Source organism: Lampris incognitus, chromosome 14 (assembly GCF_029633865.1).
Source record: "Lampris incognitus isolate fLamInc1 chromosome 14, fLamInc1.hap2, whole genome shotgun sequence".
Lineage (NCBI taxonomy): Eukaryota > Metazoa > Chordata > Actinopteri > Lampriformes > Lampridae > Lampris > Lampris incognitus.
The window spans coordinates 33,732,538-33,750,840 of NC_079224.1; the positions used below are offsets into that span (position 1 = coordinate 33,732,538).

At 44.6% G+C, this 18,303-nt stretch overlaps 1 protein-coding gene across 4 annotated transcripts in view; it reads left to right on the plus strand.

Moving 5' to 3' along the window:
- The window catches only part of ctnnd2b (catenin (cadherin-associated protein), delta 2b), a 168,825-nt gene that overhangs the window by 91,943 nt on the left and 58,579 nt on the right, over nucleotides 1-18,303 (plus strand). For all 4 annotated transcript variants that reach the window (XM_056292726.1, XM_056292727.1, XM_056292728.1 and 1 more), the window contains one exon: nucleotides 17,244-17,376. In XM_056292726.1, coding sequence (XP_056148701.1) covers nucleotides 17,244-17,376 — 133 coding nt within the window. The remainder of the gene's footprint in view (nucleotides 1-17,243; nucleotides 17,377-18,303) is intronic.

Here is an 18,303-nt window from a genome sequence, read left to right on the forward strand (position 1 = left end):
AAAGTCAATTTATTATTTATTATTTATTTACAGGCACAGAGAGAATCTCTTCTCCATAATCTGTGTGTGTGTGTGTGTGTGATAGAGAATGAGAAAGAGATTTTTCTGACATCTCCTGACCTTTTGTTCCTTTCTTCCAGCCTCAGTGGGCCAGTCACTCAGCCATGCCATCGTATCACCTCCCTCTGGATCACTCTCGCCCTCTCTCTCTCAAGCTCTTTCTCCTTCTTTGTTACTCTTGCTTTCTTTCTCTTTCTCCCTCTCTTTCTCTCTCAACTCGTCTTTCACACTCTCTTTTTCCTTCATGCTCCCCGTCCCTCACTCTTCTTCACATTAAGCCCCTTCTACATTGTAAGGTCAGGACTGGGCCACTCTCTCGTTCACACATACATACATATGCACAAATAAGCCCAATACACACCCACCCACACACACACAGAGGTAACACACATTTAGGAGATTTTTGGGTTATTTTCATCAGCGGCCTCTCAGACAGAGATGACCTACTTATCCAAAAAAAAAAAAAAATCTGCAGAGATGAAAACGTCGTTTGATTCCACATGTGTTGTTTACCTGTTCTTCCCTTTCTGCCTATCCATAAACTTAATTGTGAGATAAGCCTTTTTTTTGTTATTGCTGTTTAGTAATTGTGTGATTATAGTTTTATTTTGCATCTGTCTTAGCGTTTTGTTCAACCCGCTTGGGTCAAATTTCTGAAAAGGAAAAAAAAACTTTTGCAGTCATGATAAAATATATATCTAAAATAACTAATATAATTATGCTAATGTAATTATTATGATTGGTTCATCTTTACTCGTACTAATTGTAGATGCGTCATCTAGTCAGATGATCACCATGAATGCATTGAAACCTTCAGGGCCAGTTTAGTTCAGTGATTTATGACAGAACAACCAACATTCTGTCATCGCTCGACTTGGTTTTTCGACGCTGTCGTTAATAAAAAAAAGTAGAAAAGCATGAGCGTTAATAGACTACGTCACTGAAGTTTAGTCATTTGGCTGAATTTCGGCTAGATGTGACTAGACATGCATGTTAGGGTTAATACTCCTGTCTGTGCCCCTGACCGAGGCATGGCAAGACGAACTGGAGTTGGTCCCCGGGCGCTGCACGGCAGCTGCCCGCTGCTCCTAGCTAGGATGGGTTCAATGTAGAGGAAGAATTTCCCCACAGGGATCAATAAAGTATTAAAAAGTTTTAAAAAAAAGTAAGTAGACATAGAGGCAGAAAACCAGGAGATAAATGTGTTTTTCTGGCATCTGTGGGCTTTAACAGCAGCCCCTTTTGCCAAGACGGAAAATGCGCAGACCATAAATTTATATGAAGGAAATGAACTTGAGAAACACTGGGGGTGGTTGCCGTACCCGTATTCGAGGAAAGTGACTGGGTGATTAAGACCAGTTTCCATACATGCTTCAGAACATCACCGGCATGCAGCAATGCCGTGACATCTACTACATATTTGACAAAAGCGTGACTCTCCATTATAAACAATGTGGTGTGACAATTGGAGATAGAAAATTCTATGATGTTGTCATGGCAACTGAGCCTGCGATGGGGTTAAAGGTCAATAGAAATCGAGTCTCGGCAATGGGTGCAATGATGATGGGGCCCTCATTGTTTGAAGTATCAACCAAAACTTCTTGCGACTGACCCATCAAGTGTAATTTTCACCAGATGCGATGATAATATGTCGCCTAACAGTAAACTGAACTCCTGACAACTCAACAAGCTGATGTGAAACGGGGTCTTTTTTTGGGGGGGGGAGTTTCCCCCCTTTTTTTCTCTCCAATTGCATCTGGCCAATTACATCACTCTTCCAAGGTGCCCTGACCGACCAGAGGAGGCGCTAGTGCAGCAACCAGGACATATACCCACATCCGGCTTCCTACCCGCAAACACGGCCAGTTGTGTCTGTGGGGATACCCAACCAAGCTGGAGGTAACACGGGGATTTGAACCGTCGATCCCCGTGTTGGTAGGCAACGGAATAGACAGCTACCCTATCCGGACGCCAACAGGGTCTTTTTTTAGTGAAAACACAAATCAAAATGATTGCTGCCCTGAAAGAAGTAGGTCTTTTTTCAAAAATTTCTAACTTTCACAAAAAGTGCCAGTTGTTTCCTCACTGATGATCACCACCTACAGGTCCTAGCTTAGCATGCTTCTGAGGTAGCTGTACCTGGCCTTGCAGTTTGCATCTGAAATTTGATATAAAAACAACTTGGAGCTTCCAGGTAGCGTACCGGTGTATTCCGTTGCCTACCAACATGGGGATCGCTGGTTCAAATCCCCATGTTACCTCCGGCTTGGTCAGGCATCCCTACAGACACAATTGGCCGTGTCTTCGGGTGGGAAGTCGGATGTGGGTATGTGTTGTGGTTGCTGCACTAGCGCCTCCTCTGGCTGGTCAGGGCGCTTCTTCAGGGGGGAGGGGGAACTGGGCGGAATAGCGTGATCCTCCCATGCGCTACATCCCCCTGGTGAATCTTCTCACTGTCAGGTGAAAAGAAGCGACAGGTGACTCCACATGTATCGGAAGAGCCATGTGGTAGTCTGCAGCCCTCCCCGGATCGGCAGAAGGGGTAGAACAGCAACCGGGACAGCTTGGAAGAGTGGGGTAATTGGCCGGATACAGTTGGGGGAAAAAAATTGGAAAAATCCAACAAAAAAAAAAAAAAACAACTTGAAAATTGACAGGATTTGACCAAAAAAAAATAAAAATTGACCAAGTTGCAAAACTGAATGCAAGTTAGTAGTGGTGACTACAGGCCCTGAAATCAAAAGTATTACTGATTTAATTGTTCATTGTTTTTAAGGTAATGCTTGATTAGATCTTAAAAGGCCAGATGGGGTGCAAGCCAAAACTGTTATCGCCCACTTATATCTGGACCATAGTGCAAGGGCACTCACTGTAACCAGACACCTGCTTGTAACCGGAGTTTTCTTGTACATTATTATTTTGTTATTCCTTGCATCCATCAACTAAATGTTGGCTCCCTATTCACGTAGTTTGCCTGAAGTCATTTTGGTTTTCAATTGAGTTTACACATGGCTAGTGGGCAAATGAGCAGAACAGGTCACAACACAGTACAGTACAGGACAACACACAATATTTATTTTCCCTTTGTGGACATGTTTACATCTTAGAAAGGGCATTACTCTTATTTTTAGCTCAAGTTGTTTTCCGACTGAAGGATGAATTCAGGGATGCATAGACTGTTGTTTATTTAATTCTTCCTTGTCTTCCTCTTTTGTGCAGGTTTAGATGCCCGCCAATCTGTCTGTCTCTTTCTTCTTTTGTAACCCCCTGTCTGTCTGCCATCCTGTCATTCTGCATCCTGTCTGCATGTCATCCTGTCTGCATGCCATCCTGTCTGTCTGTATCCTGTCTGCCTGCCATCCTGTCACCGTGTCTGCCACCCTGTCTGTCTGCCATCCTGTTTGCTTGCCATCCTGTCTGTCTGCCATCTTGTCTGCCTGCCACCCTGTCTGTCTGGCACCGTGTCTGCCATCCTGTCTGTCTGTCATCCTGTCACCGTGTCTGGCACCCTGTCTGTCTTCCATCCTGTCTGCTTGCCATCCTGTCTGTCTGCCATCTTGTCTGTCTATCCTGTCTGCCTGCCATCCTGTCTGTCTGTCACCATGTCTTGCCATCCTGTCACTGTGTCTGCCATCCTGTTTGCCTGCCATCCTGTCTGTCTGCCATCATGTCACTGTTTCTGTCACCCTGTCTGTCTGCCATGCTGTCTGTCTGCCTAGTTGTGTGGAGGGAATGAGTCATCAGATGTGTGTCTGCCTGCCTCTGACAATCCCCTGCAATACGTGTCTGTCATACTCCACGACTCAACGCGCATTGTTAATTCTGCTTTTTCACAGTACATTCTGCTCCCAAAAACCTTGACTCATAGGAAATCCTTTTGGCCCGGTATAGCAGTTGGCGTCATCCCACTCCACTCCTCTCCCTAAAGCTCTGAAATTACAGTGCCTAGCTGTGCATTCGGAATGCATAATTCATTCATTTACTTATTTACAGGGTTTAATTGCTGCTTTGCCTGGAGCCTGGCATCTTGTATTGTGCTGTGAACGTTTTGACTGTGGGTGACAAACACACAACACACACACACACATACACACACACACACACACACACACATATATATATATATATATATATATAATATATTGACAGCTGATGATTGCTTATGGCATGAAACAGGATTGTACTGGCTCAGAGAATTTACTTGACTCATTGGATTATTTTGCTCCTCATTTGTTGAGCACTTTCCCTACCGTTGAGTGTTTCTTTTAACAAAGTTATATTATATATATTAAGATAGATGTAATATTCCGTTCCTCGTTTGTTGAGCACTTTTATCAACACCATTGATGGTTTCAAGGGGGAAAAAAACTATATATCTATTTATATATATATATATATATATATATACACTACCGTTCAAAAGTTTGGGATCACCCAAACAATTTTGTGTTTTCCATGAAAAGTCACGCTTATTCACCACCATATGTTGTGAAATGAATAGAAAATAGAGTCAAGACATTGACAAGGTTAGAAATAATGATTTGTATTTGAAATAAGATTTTTTTTACATCAAACTTTGCTTTCGTCAAAGAATCCTCCATTTGCAGCAATTACAGCATTGCAGACCTTTGGCATTCTAGCTGTTAATTTGTTGAGGTAATCTGGAGAAATTGCACCCCACGCTTCCAGAAGCAGCTCCCACAAGTTGGATTGGTTGGATGGGCACTTCTTTGAGCAGATTGAGTTTCTGGAGCATCACATTTGTGGGGTCAATTAAACGCTCAAAATGGCCAGAAAAAGAGAACTTTCATCTGAAACTCGACAGTCTATTCTTGTTCTTAGAAATGAAGGCTATTCCATGCGAGAAATTGCTAAGAAATTGAAGATTTCCTACACCGGTGTGTACTACTCCCTTCAAAGGACAGCACAAACGGGCTCTAACAAGAGTAGAAAAAGAAGTGGGAGGCCGCGTTGCACAACTGAGCAAGAAGATAAGTACATTAGAGTCTCTAGTTTGAGAAACAGACGCCTCACAGGTCCCCAACTGGCATCTTCATTAAATAGTACCCGCAAAACACCAGTGTCAACATCTACAGTGAAGAGGCGGCTGCGGGATTCTGGGCTTCAGGGCAGAGTGGCAAAGAAAAAGCCATATCTGAGACTGACCAATAAAAGAAAAAGATTAAGATGGGCAAAAGAACACAGACATTGGACAGAGGAAGACTGGAAAAAAGTGTTGTGGACGGATGAATCCAAGTTTGAGGTGTTTGGATCACAAAGAAGAACGTTTGTGAGACGCAGAACAAATGAAAAGATGCTGGAAGAATGCCTGACGCCATCTGTTAAGCATGGTGGAGGTAATGTGATGGTCTGGGGTTGCTTTGGTGCTGGTAAGGTGGGAGATTTGTACAGGGTAAAAGGGATTCTGAATAAGGAAGGCTATCACTCCATTTTGCAACGCCATGCCATACCCAGTGGACAGCGCTTGATTGGAGCCAATTTCATCCTACAACAGGACAATGACCCTAAACACACCTCCAAATTGTGCAAGAACTATTTAGAGCAGAAGCAGGCAGCTGGTATTCTATCGGTAATGGAGTGGCCAGCGCAGTCACCAGATCTGAACCCCATTGAGCTGTTGTGGGAGCAGCTTGACCGTATGGTACGCAAGAAGTGCCCATCCAACCAATCCAACTTGTGGGAGCTGCTTCTGGAAGCGTGGGGTGCAATTTCTCCAGATTACCTCAACAAATTAACAGCTAGAATGCCAAAGGTCTGCAATGCTGTAATTGCTGCAAATGGAGGATTCTTTGACGAAAGCAAAGTTTGATGTAAAAAAAATCTTATTTCAAATACAAATCATTATTTCTAACCTTGTCAATGTCTTGACTCTATTTTCTATTCATTTCACAACATATGGTGGTGAATAAGTGTGACTTTTCATGGAAAACACAAAATTGTTTGGGTGATCCCAAACTTTTGAACGGTAGTGTATATATATAGCGTTTTTTTTCTGAAACCGTCAATGGTGTTGTAATAAGTACTCAACTAATGAGAAGCGATATATATATAAACTTGGCACAAAAAGTAAGGAAATGTGTGTTTGGTAGATTATTTCTTTGTTGTAACAATGCTTCTTGGCAATAAATCTTATATCAGGCACCTGATTGTCAGCACCTGGGGTACCAGAAGCTAAAAACAAGAGTCAATAGCAACAGCAAAATAAGCTGTTTGGCATTGGCAGAGAAGATTTAGCAAATTTTTCATGAGCGCAACCCACATACTCAGCTCTGCTGCTCATCCCACAAATGCATGTTCCTTACAAATGTGGCACCATTTAAAAGGGAAATAAACAGGCTTTCCAACGATATAAGATTTATGGCCAAGAAGCATTGTTACAACAAAGAAATAATCTACCAAACACACATTTCCTTACTTTTTGTGCTAAGTATATATACTATGTTTATATTCCGCTCCTCATTAGTTGAGCACTTATAACACCATTGACAGTTTCAGAAAAAAAAAGCTATATAAAAAAAAAAATATATATATATATATATATATATACACGAACAAGTGGTGAGACAAGATAGGCTGTAAACAAAGAGCAGATTGACAGTTCAGCAGTGTCATGTCTCGGGTCAAGATTCTTTTGGTGGGGGGGGCGTCTGGGTGGCGTGGCGGTCTATTTCGTTGCCTACCAACATGGGGATTGCCAGTTCAAATCCCCATGTTACCTCCGGCTTGGTCGGGCATCCCTACAGACACAATTGGCCTTGTCTGCGGGTGGGAAGCCAGACGTGGGTGTGTGTGTCCTGGTCGCTGCACTAGCGCCTCCTCTGGTCGGCCGGGGCGCCTGTTTAGGTGAGTGGGGGAGCTGGGGGGGAAAGCATGATCCTCCCACAGCCTACGTCCCCCTGGCAAAACTCCTCACTGTCAGGTGAAAAGAAGCAGCTGGCGACTCCACATGTATCGGAGGAGGGATGTGGAAGTCTGCAGCCCTCCCCAGATCAGCAGAGGGGGTGGGGCAGTGACCGGGATGGTTCAGAAGAGTGGGGTAACTGAGGAGAAAAGGAGGGGGTGTCCAAAAAATTTAAAAAAAAGTTCTTTTTCTGATTGTGGAGACACACACTCTGTAGTAGCCTTGACAGTGAGAATTTTTTGGACTTCGAAATAAAGCGCTAATGACACATTTTGCCAGTCAAACTGAAGAGCATAGTTTATTAAATAGTGATTTGGAGAAAGTGGAAGTGGTAAGGGGGGTCGAAATGGGAATTGGGGTTACTCCTGCAGCAGGGTACCATTCAGTAAGGGAGCTCTGTCTCTGGAAGCCTCTGGGAAAGCACAGCAAAGGGGGTGAGACAGGTTCAAGTAGGTCAAAGGGGGGGGCAGGTCATACCAGTCTAGAAGTGACCCGTACTGTAAGCTTCAGTTCTGGCACAATGGCTACCAAATCCCTCAACAGTGCCCCCCCAAATGAAAGGTCCAGTTACCTATTTCAGCTTGCAGTCACCAGCAGCAGTAGTTGTGTGTGGGCCAGCAGCTGCTTGCCATACTGTGTAGCACGGAGTCGATCTGCCGAACGCCAGGGGAAGACTGACAGGCTCAACTAGGCAGGTAGTTTGGTCAGTTATGCATTGGCTCAGCTGTGATCCCAGCGGCTCAGTGTGGATCCTGCCAGCCTTCCCGCCGGCTGTGTTCAGACAGGCAGCTCAAATCTGATTTTTGGCATATCCAGATTGGAATCAGATTGTTTTTGTCAAGTCTGGACAGCCAAAAAAAAAAAAAAAAACATGGAAACTGATTTTTACAAATCAGATTTAAAACACTCATATTTAATTTAAAATGTGATTCAAATCAAAATTCTACTAATGTGTCTCAGTCTTGCGGCTCAAATTGAATTTCAGATTTTCCTTTCTGTCCCTTACGATACTTACGGCAGCACGCCTGTCGCAGCACAGCATCTTCAGCAAGAAACTATGTCAACCTCCTCCGTTGCTGATGCTGTCTGGTACGGTGGAGAAGTTCTGCACCGTGACTAGATACTGCTATGGACCGAAGCGCGAGAGGCTATCTCTCTGGTCTTTATGACCTGCATCTCACTGTTTGGGTTAGCATGCGTACACATGCTTACGTCGTTACGACAGCAACCAATGCAGATAGATTAATGATGGCCGAACACACAAATCTGACCTGATCACTTGCAAATAGCAGTGGACAGTCACTTCCTAAAGCTCGGTTTTGAGAAACAACCCCCAGGAAACTCACACACATGTATCCACATGCTACTATAGTGCAGACACATTCGTACAAACAGGCATGCACACACAAACACATGCACTTTCTTTATGTTTGTGAAGAAGTAGAATGAGAAGCTGTCAAGCAAATGACACGAAAAGAGTTGAAAATGACAATGAAATTATTTTACGGTTCATTTTTTTTCTCCCCTTTTTCTCCCCAACTGTATCCGGCCCAATTACCCCACTCTTCTGAGCCGTCCTGGTCGCTGCTCCACCCCCTCTGCCGATCCGGGGAGGGCTGAAGGCTACCACATGCCTCCTCCGATACATGTGGAGTCACCAGCTGCTTCTTTTCACCTGACAGTGAGGAGTTTCACCAGGTGGACGTAGCGCAGCAGAGGATCACGCTATTCCCCCCCAGTCCCCCTCGTGAACAGGCACCCCAACCAACCAGAGGAGACGCTAGTGCAGCGAGAAGGACACATACCCACATCCGGCTTCCCACCCGCAGACACGGCCAATTGTGTCTGTCTGGACGCTCGACCAAGCTGGCGATAACACGGGAATTCGAACCAACGATCCCCGTGTTGGTAGGCAACGGAATAGACGGCCACGCCACCCGAACGCTATTTTAGGGTTTTGCACCCTTAACTCTTTTAAAAAAGTTATAGTCAGCTAAGGTTTGAACACTGTATGTGAAGTGGAGGCAAGTGACAAGTTTGCAGTTTAACCAAAAGCTGTCTCAGTATCATAAAAACCAAGAAAAATCAGACACATTAAAGCAGTGAAAAGAAAACATTGTGCAGTTTGCTGCTGCTGCTTCCCTTAAGGGGGAGCACAGGGAGGTTTCAGGTCACGGGTTCAGTTTTGTAAGCATAATGTTTGCAGACTGATGTAATTCTTATGATGGTCACAAATTCCCTGTTTGAGAACATACTCTCCAGAAAACGTGAAATTTACTCCAGTTTCAGTGAAAATAACGAGAGAGTGCTATTTTGGGCATGACCCTCAGATTGCTGCAAACTGTTTCTATACCAGTTCTCATGATTTACTCTGTTACTGCTAGTCATGAGGTCATCCATTCACTTAGCTACATAATCAAATGTGGATTTTTCTTTTTTCAAGCTATTCTCAAAAAACTCACAAAAATATAATTTTTCATTGCATCATCCTACACTAACAAAAATGTCCAGTGAAGGGAAAATGAGTGATCTTCTACCACCAAACATAAACTAGCCAATAGCATGTTGGCTGCTCACGTTGATCTAAAAATCCCCTGTCATGATTGGCTGCCAGTCAAATCAATCTACAGCCCCTCACATAATCCCACCCAACCGTTTGGCTTCATTTGGATATGTCAGATCACAGGAAGTTTATGGTGCTCCAAACACCATTTCCTGTGATGTTTAAACTGGAGTGAAGAATCTCTGTGACTGTTGAAGTCTTAGATTAGCTAGTCCATGCATGCGTATTGGCAGACTAGATAGATAGATAGATAGATAGATAGATAGATAGATAGATAGATAGATAGATAGATAGACGGATAGATAGAGTTGTTAACAATATTATCTATGTCTGACTTATCTTAAAACTGTTAATAACAAACCATGTTACAGTTTCTTATGCCCCTCCAAAATTTAAGAAACTCAGGAATGGGGGCGTCCAGGTAGTGTGGCGGTCTATTCCGTTGCCTACCAACACGGGGATCGCCGGTTCGAATCCCCGTGTTACCTCCGGCTTGGTCGGGCATCCCTACAGATACAATTGACCATGTCTGCGGGTAGGAAGCCGAATGTGGGTATGTGTCGTGGTCGCTGCACTAGCACCTCTCTGGTCAGTCGGGGAGCCCGTTCGGGGGGGAGGGGGAATAGCGTGATCCTCCCACATGCTACGTCCCCCCGTGAAACTCCTCACTGTCAGATGAAAAGAAGCGGCTGGCGACTCCACATGTATCGGAGGAGGCATGTGGTAGTCTGCAGCCCTCCCCAGATCGGCAGAGGGGGTGGAGCAGTGACCGGGACAGCTCGGAAAATAGGGTAATTGGATGGATACAATTAGGGAGAAAAGGGGGGGGCTCAGGAATGGAATTAAAACACTTTTTATAAGCTTTCAATTTAAGTGAGACAAGTTTTGTTTGTTTTTTTTTGGTGGTGATTTTTGGCCGGCGTGGTTGTCAGAAGTGATGCTTACTGTCGTTATAAAATACATTGGTTTCACCGCTGTGAAAAGTGTGAAAAATATTGCCTCCTGGATTAAGAGTATTTCACCATCCTACTACGATTTTGTCACCAATATCTTTCATGACATGGAGAACCATGTCCTACCCCGACCTCTCTCCCTCTGGAAGGAGGGAGGGAGAGAGTGAAGTGAGAGTTTAAACCTCAGAATGAGAGGAAAATTAAACAATTATCATCTGTGCTGAAGTGGCCATATCTGAAAGTGACAGACAGGAACAGGGAAAGAAAGAAAACAAGAGTGTGACAAATGGAGAAAAAAAGAAAGCAAAAAAAGTGGGGAACGACAGAGAGCCCGAATAGATGGGACAGATAGAAAGAGAGAGAAAGAGAGAAAAGTAGTCCAGCTCCAGACTGCAGTTAGTGAATGAAGGAACAGTTATAGTATGTTATAGTACAGCTATCTGGGGCAGGACACTGAGTGGACAGATGACAGATTGATTGATAGATAGATAGATAGATAGATAGATAGATAGATAGATAGATAGATAGATAGATAGATAGATAGATAGATAGATAGATGGATAGATTTTCCATCTTTTCATTTACTGACATCCATTCTAACTTCAGATAAGTAATTACTGTTGTCCTATTTCAGATTTTGTTTTATTTCGATTTAGCAATCTATAATATCATTTGCACTGCTGGTATGACGAAAATATAATGGACAGTGGAATGTATATTTCTACACTGTGTCAGTCTCATTGTGTGTGTGTGTGTGTGTGTGCGTGTGTGTGTGTGTGTGTGTGTGTCTGCAAAGCCTCATAGCCTGAGGCCTCAGGTTGAGTGTGGCTGTGGTCTGATAGGCCCCTCTCTCTCAGGGGTAACAGTCCAGTCACACAATCCTATTCTCAGCTGCTCCTGTCATCATGTTTTTGTGTGTGTGTGTGTGTGTGTGTGTGTGTGTGTGTGTGTGTGTGTGTGTGTGTGTGTGTGTGTGTGTGTGTTTCTGTGTCACCTGCTCATGGCTAGTAGTGCCATCTCACTGTCATCATGTGCAAACAGGAGTTGTTTCCTGTTTGCACATCCCTTTTTTTGTGCTGCACAGGTACATATGTGTGTGTGAGTTGTGTGTGCGCACACTCCCTCATTTGTGTGTGTTTTTGAGTGTGCACAATCCCTCATTTGTGTGTGTTTTTCTGTGTGTCACCTGCTCATGGCTAGTAGTGCCATCTCACTCATCATGTGCAAACAGGAGTTGTTCCCTTTTTGCACACCCATTTCTGTGTGCTGCACAGGTACGTGTGTGTGTGTGTGTGTGTGTGTGTGTGTGTGTGTGTGTGTGTGTGTGTGTGTGTGTGTGTGTGTGTGTGTGTGTGTGTGTGTGTGTGTGTGATCCTTTATGTGGCTTCCCGCTGTTGTGATACAAAAGATTAAAAATACACAAGAATGCTGGAACTGCAGCCAAATCGTTTTGCTCATGCAAACACATTTCTCATCTTCCCCTCTTTCTTCTTCTTCTTCTTCCAGCGCCTGCTGATGTGTGATGTTCACATGGCTGTTTTTGTGCCCACAGTTATTAGTCAGATTGTGACCGTCTATCCAACATTTCAGCCCACCAAGTGCACACCAACACTTTCGGCATGTGTGTGTGTGGTGTGAGTGTGTAAGTTTTTTGGTTTTGTTTGTGTCAGAAGGAAGGAGGCAGAGAAGAGGCAGAGGAGGAGTAGGATCAGAAAAAGTAAGAGGGAGCATGTGCGTGCTCTCCACTTTGGACATTAGGTTGCTGTCGAGGGTTGCAGAAAGTGCCATTTTGGCCTTTAAGTATAGTGTTTACATTTCCTTAGTCACTGTTTTGCTGCAAAGTGGTGGGTGCTGTGGGCTGTGTTTTGATGAGCTTCTGGTGTCAAGGGGTCTCCTCACATCGCCCTTTCACAATTCCAGTTTATTTGTCAAGTAATCAAGTTGTGTTGGTCCTTTGAATTTTAACGTGCACACCTTGCTATGAATAGAGTAAGCGTTACTTGGATTTTCGGCGACATAAATGAAACAGTGTAGTTACCTCTGCAACCTTCCCAACGTGATCTGCCATCGAATGCCTTTTTTATAATCCCAAAGAATCACCTCCATGAAATCCCCTCTCTTCTTCACCCTCATTGTGTCCAACAGTTAGATAATCATTGCATGCGTCAATAAAAACACCATCATGGGTGTCCGGGTGGTGAGGTGGTCTATTCCGTTGCCTACCAACACAGGCATCGCTGGTTCGAATCCCCATGTTACCTGCGGCCAAGCCGCAGGTAACATGGGGATTGCTGTGCCGTGTCTGCGGGTGGGAAGCCGGATGTGGGTATGTGTCTTGGTCGCCGCACTAGCGTCTCCTCTGGTCGGTCGGGGTGCCTGTTCAGGGGGAAGGGGAAACTGGGGGGGGAATAGTGTGATCCTCCCATGCACTATGTCCCCCTGGTGAAACTCCTCACTGTCGGGTGAAAAGAAGCGGCTGGTGACTCCACAGGTATGGGAGGAGGCATGTGGTAGTTTGCAGCCCTCGCTGCATCGGCAGAGGGGGTGGAGCAGTGACCGGGACGGCTCGGAAGAGTGGGGTAATTGGCCAGATACAATTGTGGAGAAAAAAAGGGGGGGGGGTAAAAAAAATCGAGAAGAATGTAATAGGCATAAGACCCTCTGCATGAATACATAGATTTGCCTTTAGTTTTGAGCCTTCACCTCCGACTCATCAGTGTAAGGTAGACTCAAAGCAACATCTTGCTAAGTGACATCATTCCAGATTTTGCCATTGTTAATTTCATAGAAGTATCTTATTTTTAGACTTTCACACATTATTGTAGATACTGTTAATAAGGAGTCGATGCAAGCCAAATCACTTCACAGAGCATGAAAGACTAACAAAATTGTTGTACCTCTGCGTGTTTTTCACAGAAAGGTAAAGGCCTGTGTTGTATGATTCCTGAAATGGCTTCATGCCTAACAGGCACTGCTAGACCTAGTTCCCATTTCATCACTAGAAAATGAAAACAACACACACACACACACGCACTCTCTCTCACACACACACACACACGCACACACTAAATTACATACATACACGGCAACACGCCTGCACAAATAAACACACATATACCCTGAACCACGCACAAAAACACACACACACACACACATTGTTCTGACAGCTCACTCAACCATAACTTGGGGTCGTTGATATGCCAATTAACCCTTGGGATGACTTACACAAGGTTATGACATCTTTTATGGCATTCATAGAGGCAGGCACATGTGAACCACATAATGAGGACTGTCTTTATCTGGGTGTCGGGTTTTTTGCGCCAGGAGAGAATGTGAGAGGGAGGGAGGGAGGGAGGGAGGGAGAGAGAGAGAGAGAGAGAGAGAGAGAGAGAGAGAGAGAGAGAGAGAGAGAGAGAGAGAGAGAGAGAGAGAGAGAGAGAGAGAGAGAGAGAGAGAGAGAATGTGATAAACAGTAAAGATAGAAAGAGAGGAGAAATTCTTCAAAGAGAGGGAAATCAGACCTCTTGAATAATAATACACTCTCTTCTCCACGCACCACCTTTCAAACACCGGGTTTATCCCAATTGTTCCATTATCAAACTTTGAGACAAAGGCTTTCTAATCCCAGCTCCTCTGAGCTGGCTTTGATGGCTCTTAATTTGTGTGTGTGTGTGAGTGAGTGAGAGAGAGAGAGAAACAAAAAAAATGTGGTTGTAGTATATGTATCTTTGTCAGTGAGAATGAATGTGTACGTGTGTGTGTGTGTGTGATTCTGTGCTTGCACACATTTGCGTGTGAGCGTGTGACCGCCGCGTCAGTGTGTTTGATGGTGATCAGTGTGCACCGGGGGATCAGCCGGTATTAGCTGCTCCCACTGTAAGCCGCATAGAGTTTTCCTACCTGAGATCTCACGCCCGTCTTCAGGACCATGGGAAAGCCATGTGAGTGTGTATCCCTGTGTCTGAACACGTTTTAGTTTGTGTCTGTCAAGACAAAGGTTTTCAACTCAGTGCTGCTGGTTTCCTCTGCCATCCATTCCACTTGTCTAACCAGGGAGTTTTTAGACCCACCGCTACAGCTGGAACATAATTCCCAAGCAGAATAAAAAAAACCACCAGCACTGTGGACTCGGAGCACCGGAGTCGGAGTTGAGAATCACAGTGTTAGGACATGTGAAAAATTGCTCCCTGGTTTGCCGAGGCTACATTGCATGAACATTGGCGTCCGGGTAGCGTAGCGGTCTATTCCGTTGCCTACCAACACGGGGATCACCGGATCAAATCCCCGTGTTTCCTCCGGCTTGGTCAGGCGTCCCTACAGAGACAATTGGCCATGTCTGCGGGTGGGAAGCCAGATGTGGGTATGTGTCCTGGTCACTGCACTAGTGCCTCCTCTGGTCGGTTGGGGCACATGTTCGGGGGGGGGGGGGACTCAGGGGAATAGCGTGATCCTCCCACGCACTACGTCCCCCTGGTGAAACTCCTCACTGTCAGGTGAAAAGAAGCGGCTGGTGACTCCACATGTATCGGAGGAGGCATGTGGTAGTCTGCAGCCCTCCCTGGATCGGGAGACGGGGTGGAGCAGCGACCGGGATGGCTCAGAAGATTGGGGTAATTGGCCGGACACAATTGAGGAGAAAAAGAGGGTGGGGGGAATCCCCCCCAAAAAGAGAAACCATGAACATCCACACTACGTACACCTGTATAAGAAAATGCAAATAACTGTAGCGTTGTTATTCACATTTTGTAGTACAATGTTCTTTGTGTTTGTCTGTTTGTTATATAGTTTTTATGCGATAATGTTGTTTTATTATTCACCTTTTAACCTGTGCAGCACTTTGAGATTTACCGTTGATGAAAAGTGCTCTACAAATGAAATGTATTATTATTATTATTATCATTATTTTTATATTCCATATACCTATTTAGAAAGATAATGGTGACATTGTGATTGTTTTGCTTTAACGAGAACATGCCCACTTCAAAGCCCCGCCCACTTCTGGTTCCATGGCGACCCATGGTTTGGTACGAGGGCAACATTCAGCAGTTTGGCTGCTGTTGTGTGGAGCCGATAAATATAAACCCCCTTCTGTCTCCTCACCTCCTTTTTTTCTCACATCACGTTAAGTTTTAAATTAAATGTGTGCATGTGTGCGTGGTTGTGAGAAATGTCCTGTCATTACACACAAGCGTAAAGGCATACATACGCAAGTGGACGTGTGGACGTGCACTCGCAGGATGGCGTTAGTGGGGTGTGTGCGTACGCCTGGAGGAAGCCTCTGGCAAAGATGCGGGCAGACGCCGGTTACATGTGAGAAAACACAGCAACTCGGCCATTTAGGAGAAATGATTCAACCTAGAGCGAGAACGCACAGAAAGTCGTCTCCCGGGTTATGAGGGTGACGTTTTCTTGCGTACCCTGAAATGATCGCGTGATGTTGTCGTTGGGAATGAGCATTTCCGTGAGTCAGAAAATACCAAAAAGTGTGCAAAAGCATTTTGTAAAGAAAGTGCCTTTCCTCACCTAACCCACCTTACATAACCGTCCTCTGACCAAGTCGTCCCCAAAGAGTGGTCTGATGCCCTCGAGGGCTTCGCTAAGGTGGCCCAGAACAATCAGGAACACTCGCCTCTCACATTTTCACTCACGCTAAGCAAAGTGAGGTAATGTATAATGTAAAATACAGTCTTCTCTCCAGGGATAGCGTGAGTAGTTCTACTTGTGTAGAGTCCTAACAGCAGAAAGCTTTTCAGACCGGGTCCAGTGGGGATACATTATTACCAGTAAGACCGGGTCCAGTGGGAATACATTATTACCAGTAAGACCGGGTCCAGTGGGAATACATTATTACCCGTAAGACCGGGTCCAGTGGGGATACATTATTACCAGTAAGACCGGGTCCAGTGGGAATACATTATTACCAGTAAGACCGGGTCCAGTGGGAATACATTATTACCAGTAAGACCGGGTCCAGTGGGGATACATTATTACCAGTAAGACCGGGTCCAGTGGGAATACATTATTACCCGTAAGACCGGGTCCAGTGGGAATACATTATTACCAGTAAGGCATACGTGGCACTGTTCTACACTGTGGGCTTTTGAAATACATGTGAAACTCAAAAAGAAGCTTCTTTCTTTCTCTCGCTCAGTTTTCCTTTCTGTTTTTCATTTTCTTGTTATGCGTTTTATTCCTTCTGCCCCCCCCCCCATCTGTGCCAAGCAGTTTAAATCACGATCACAGCTTGGAGGAGGGGCGCCAGCTAGCCCAGTTACAGAATCAGCTGCAAAACACAACTCCACCTTCATGCACAAAACTATCTATCTATCTATCTATCTATCTATCTATCTATCTATCTATCTATCTATCTATCTATCTATCTATCTATCTATCATCCATCCATCCATCCTGTGTAGCCATGTCCCATTGAATGTCATGTATGAATGTTTGTAGTGTATGTAGTTATTGTGAGTCTATGGATGTGTATGTGTACATGTGGATTTGTATGGAGGTGTTCTTGTATTTTAATGTACAGGCTGGCAATACATTTCTCTAAGAAGGACAATAGATTAGCTTTTCTTTAATTTCATTCCATCCTTTTCTCTTTCCCTCGCACTCTGGTGAGCACCTCAACCTGTGCTTAGCTACAGGTTCAGCCATGCACGCACGTACACGCACATACACACACACACACACTGAAACGCCCTCTCACTCACCTCCATGCTGTCTCCGTGTCTCTCTGCAGAGAGTTTGGTTGGAGGGATCCAGAGTTGCCGGAGGTGATCCAGATGTTGCAGCATCAGTTCCCATCAGTCCAGTCCAACGCTGCTGCCTATCTCCAGCACCTCTGCTTCGGAGACAACAAGATCAAGTCTGAGGTAAGAGGCTGCATGCTGGATGACGACTGGCCGCTGTAGGCAGAGTCTGTTTCTTCTTTGACCTCCCCATTTCACTGGATGTAAAAAAAACAACAACATTCACCTCATCTGTCTCTGTTTTTTGAATATTGTAAAACCACCATGGGGCTGGCAGAGATTCACTATCTTGACACTTCAGTGCGGCAAACATTTGCTGAGCTCAGAAGCTTAAAGCCAGGTCTTCTGGTTTGAATTTTGGTCTTCAAATACATACTAAGGCACCTTGTATTCATTCTCACACAAATAATCTCTTTCTCTCTCTCACACACACACACATACACACATCATAGTAAAAAGAGAGATAAAACCTAAGCTAAAGAAATACACATAAATAAAAGTTGGTAGTCTGTATCCCTCTCCTCACAGCTTCTCTCTGGGAAAATGTGCTAGCTGGGCCCGGCTCTGTTTGGTCTACTCAGTGTCAAGTCAGTTCAATTGAACTCTATTAATCCCTATAGAGATTATGGATTGGGGGGGGGGGGGGCAAACACAGTACTTCAAACAGCAATCACACCAACAGGCCATAAAAAAAGAAAGGGAGGAAAAAACCCCATTGATCTCGAGATGTGTGGGGAGCAGGGCCTGAACTCTCATGTCAGTCCCTCACATTTGCTGCATTTGGCAAACGAAGTAATCTGTTTTCGGATGAAATACTCTGCTTTGACTGGTTCTGGTTGAATATATAGGCATCACAATGTGTCAGTACAACTGAGGGAAGGATCTGAAACAACGCTTTAAAATAAGGCCTATTAACCGTCCCCTGATGAGTCAAAGGCTCCATGAAATGAAAGATGTGTTTTCATTCTTGTTCCCTCTTTTATCTGCACTAAAATTACATCTATTTAATTCTATATTCTTGAAATTAACATAACACTGCACTTGCAGATG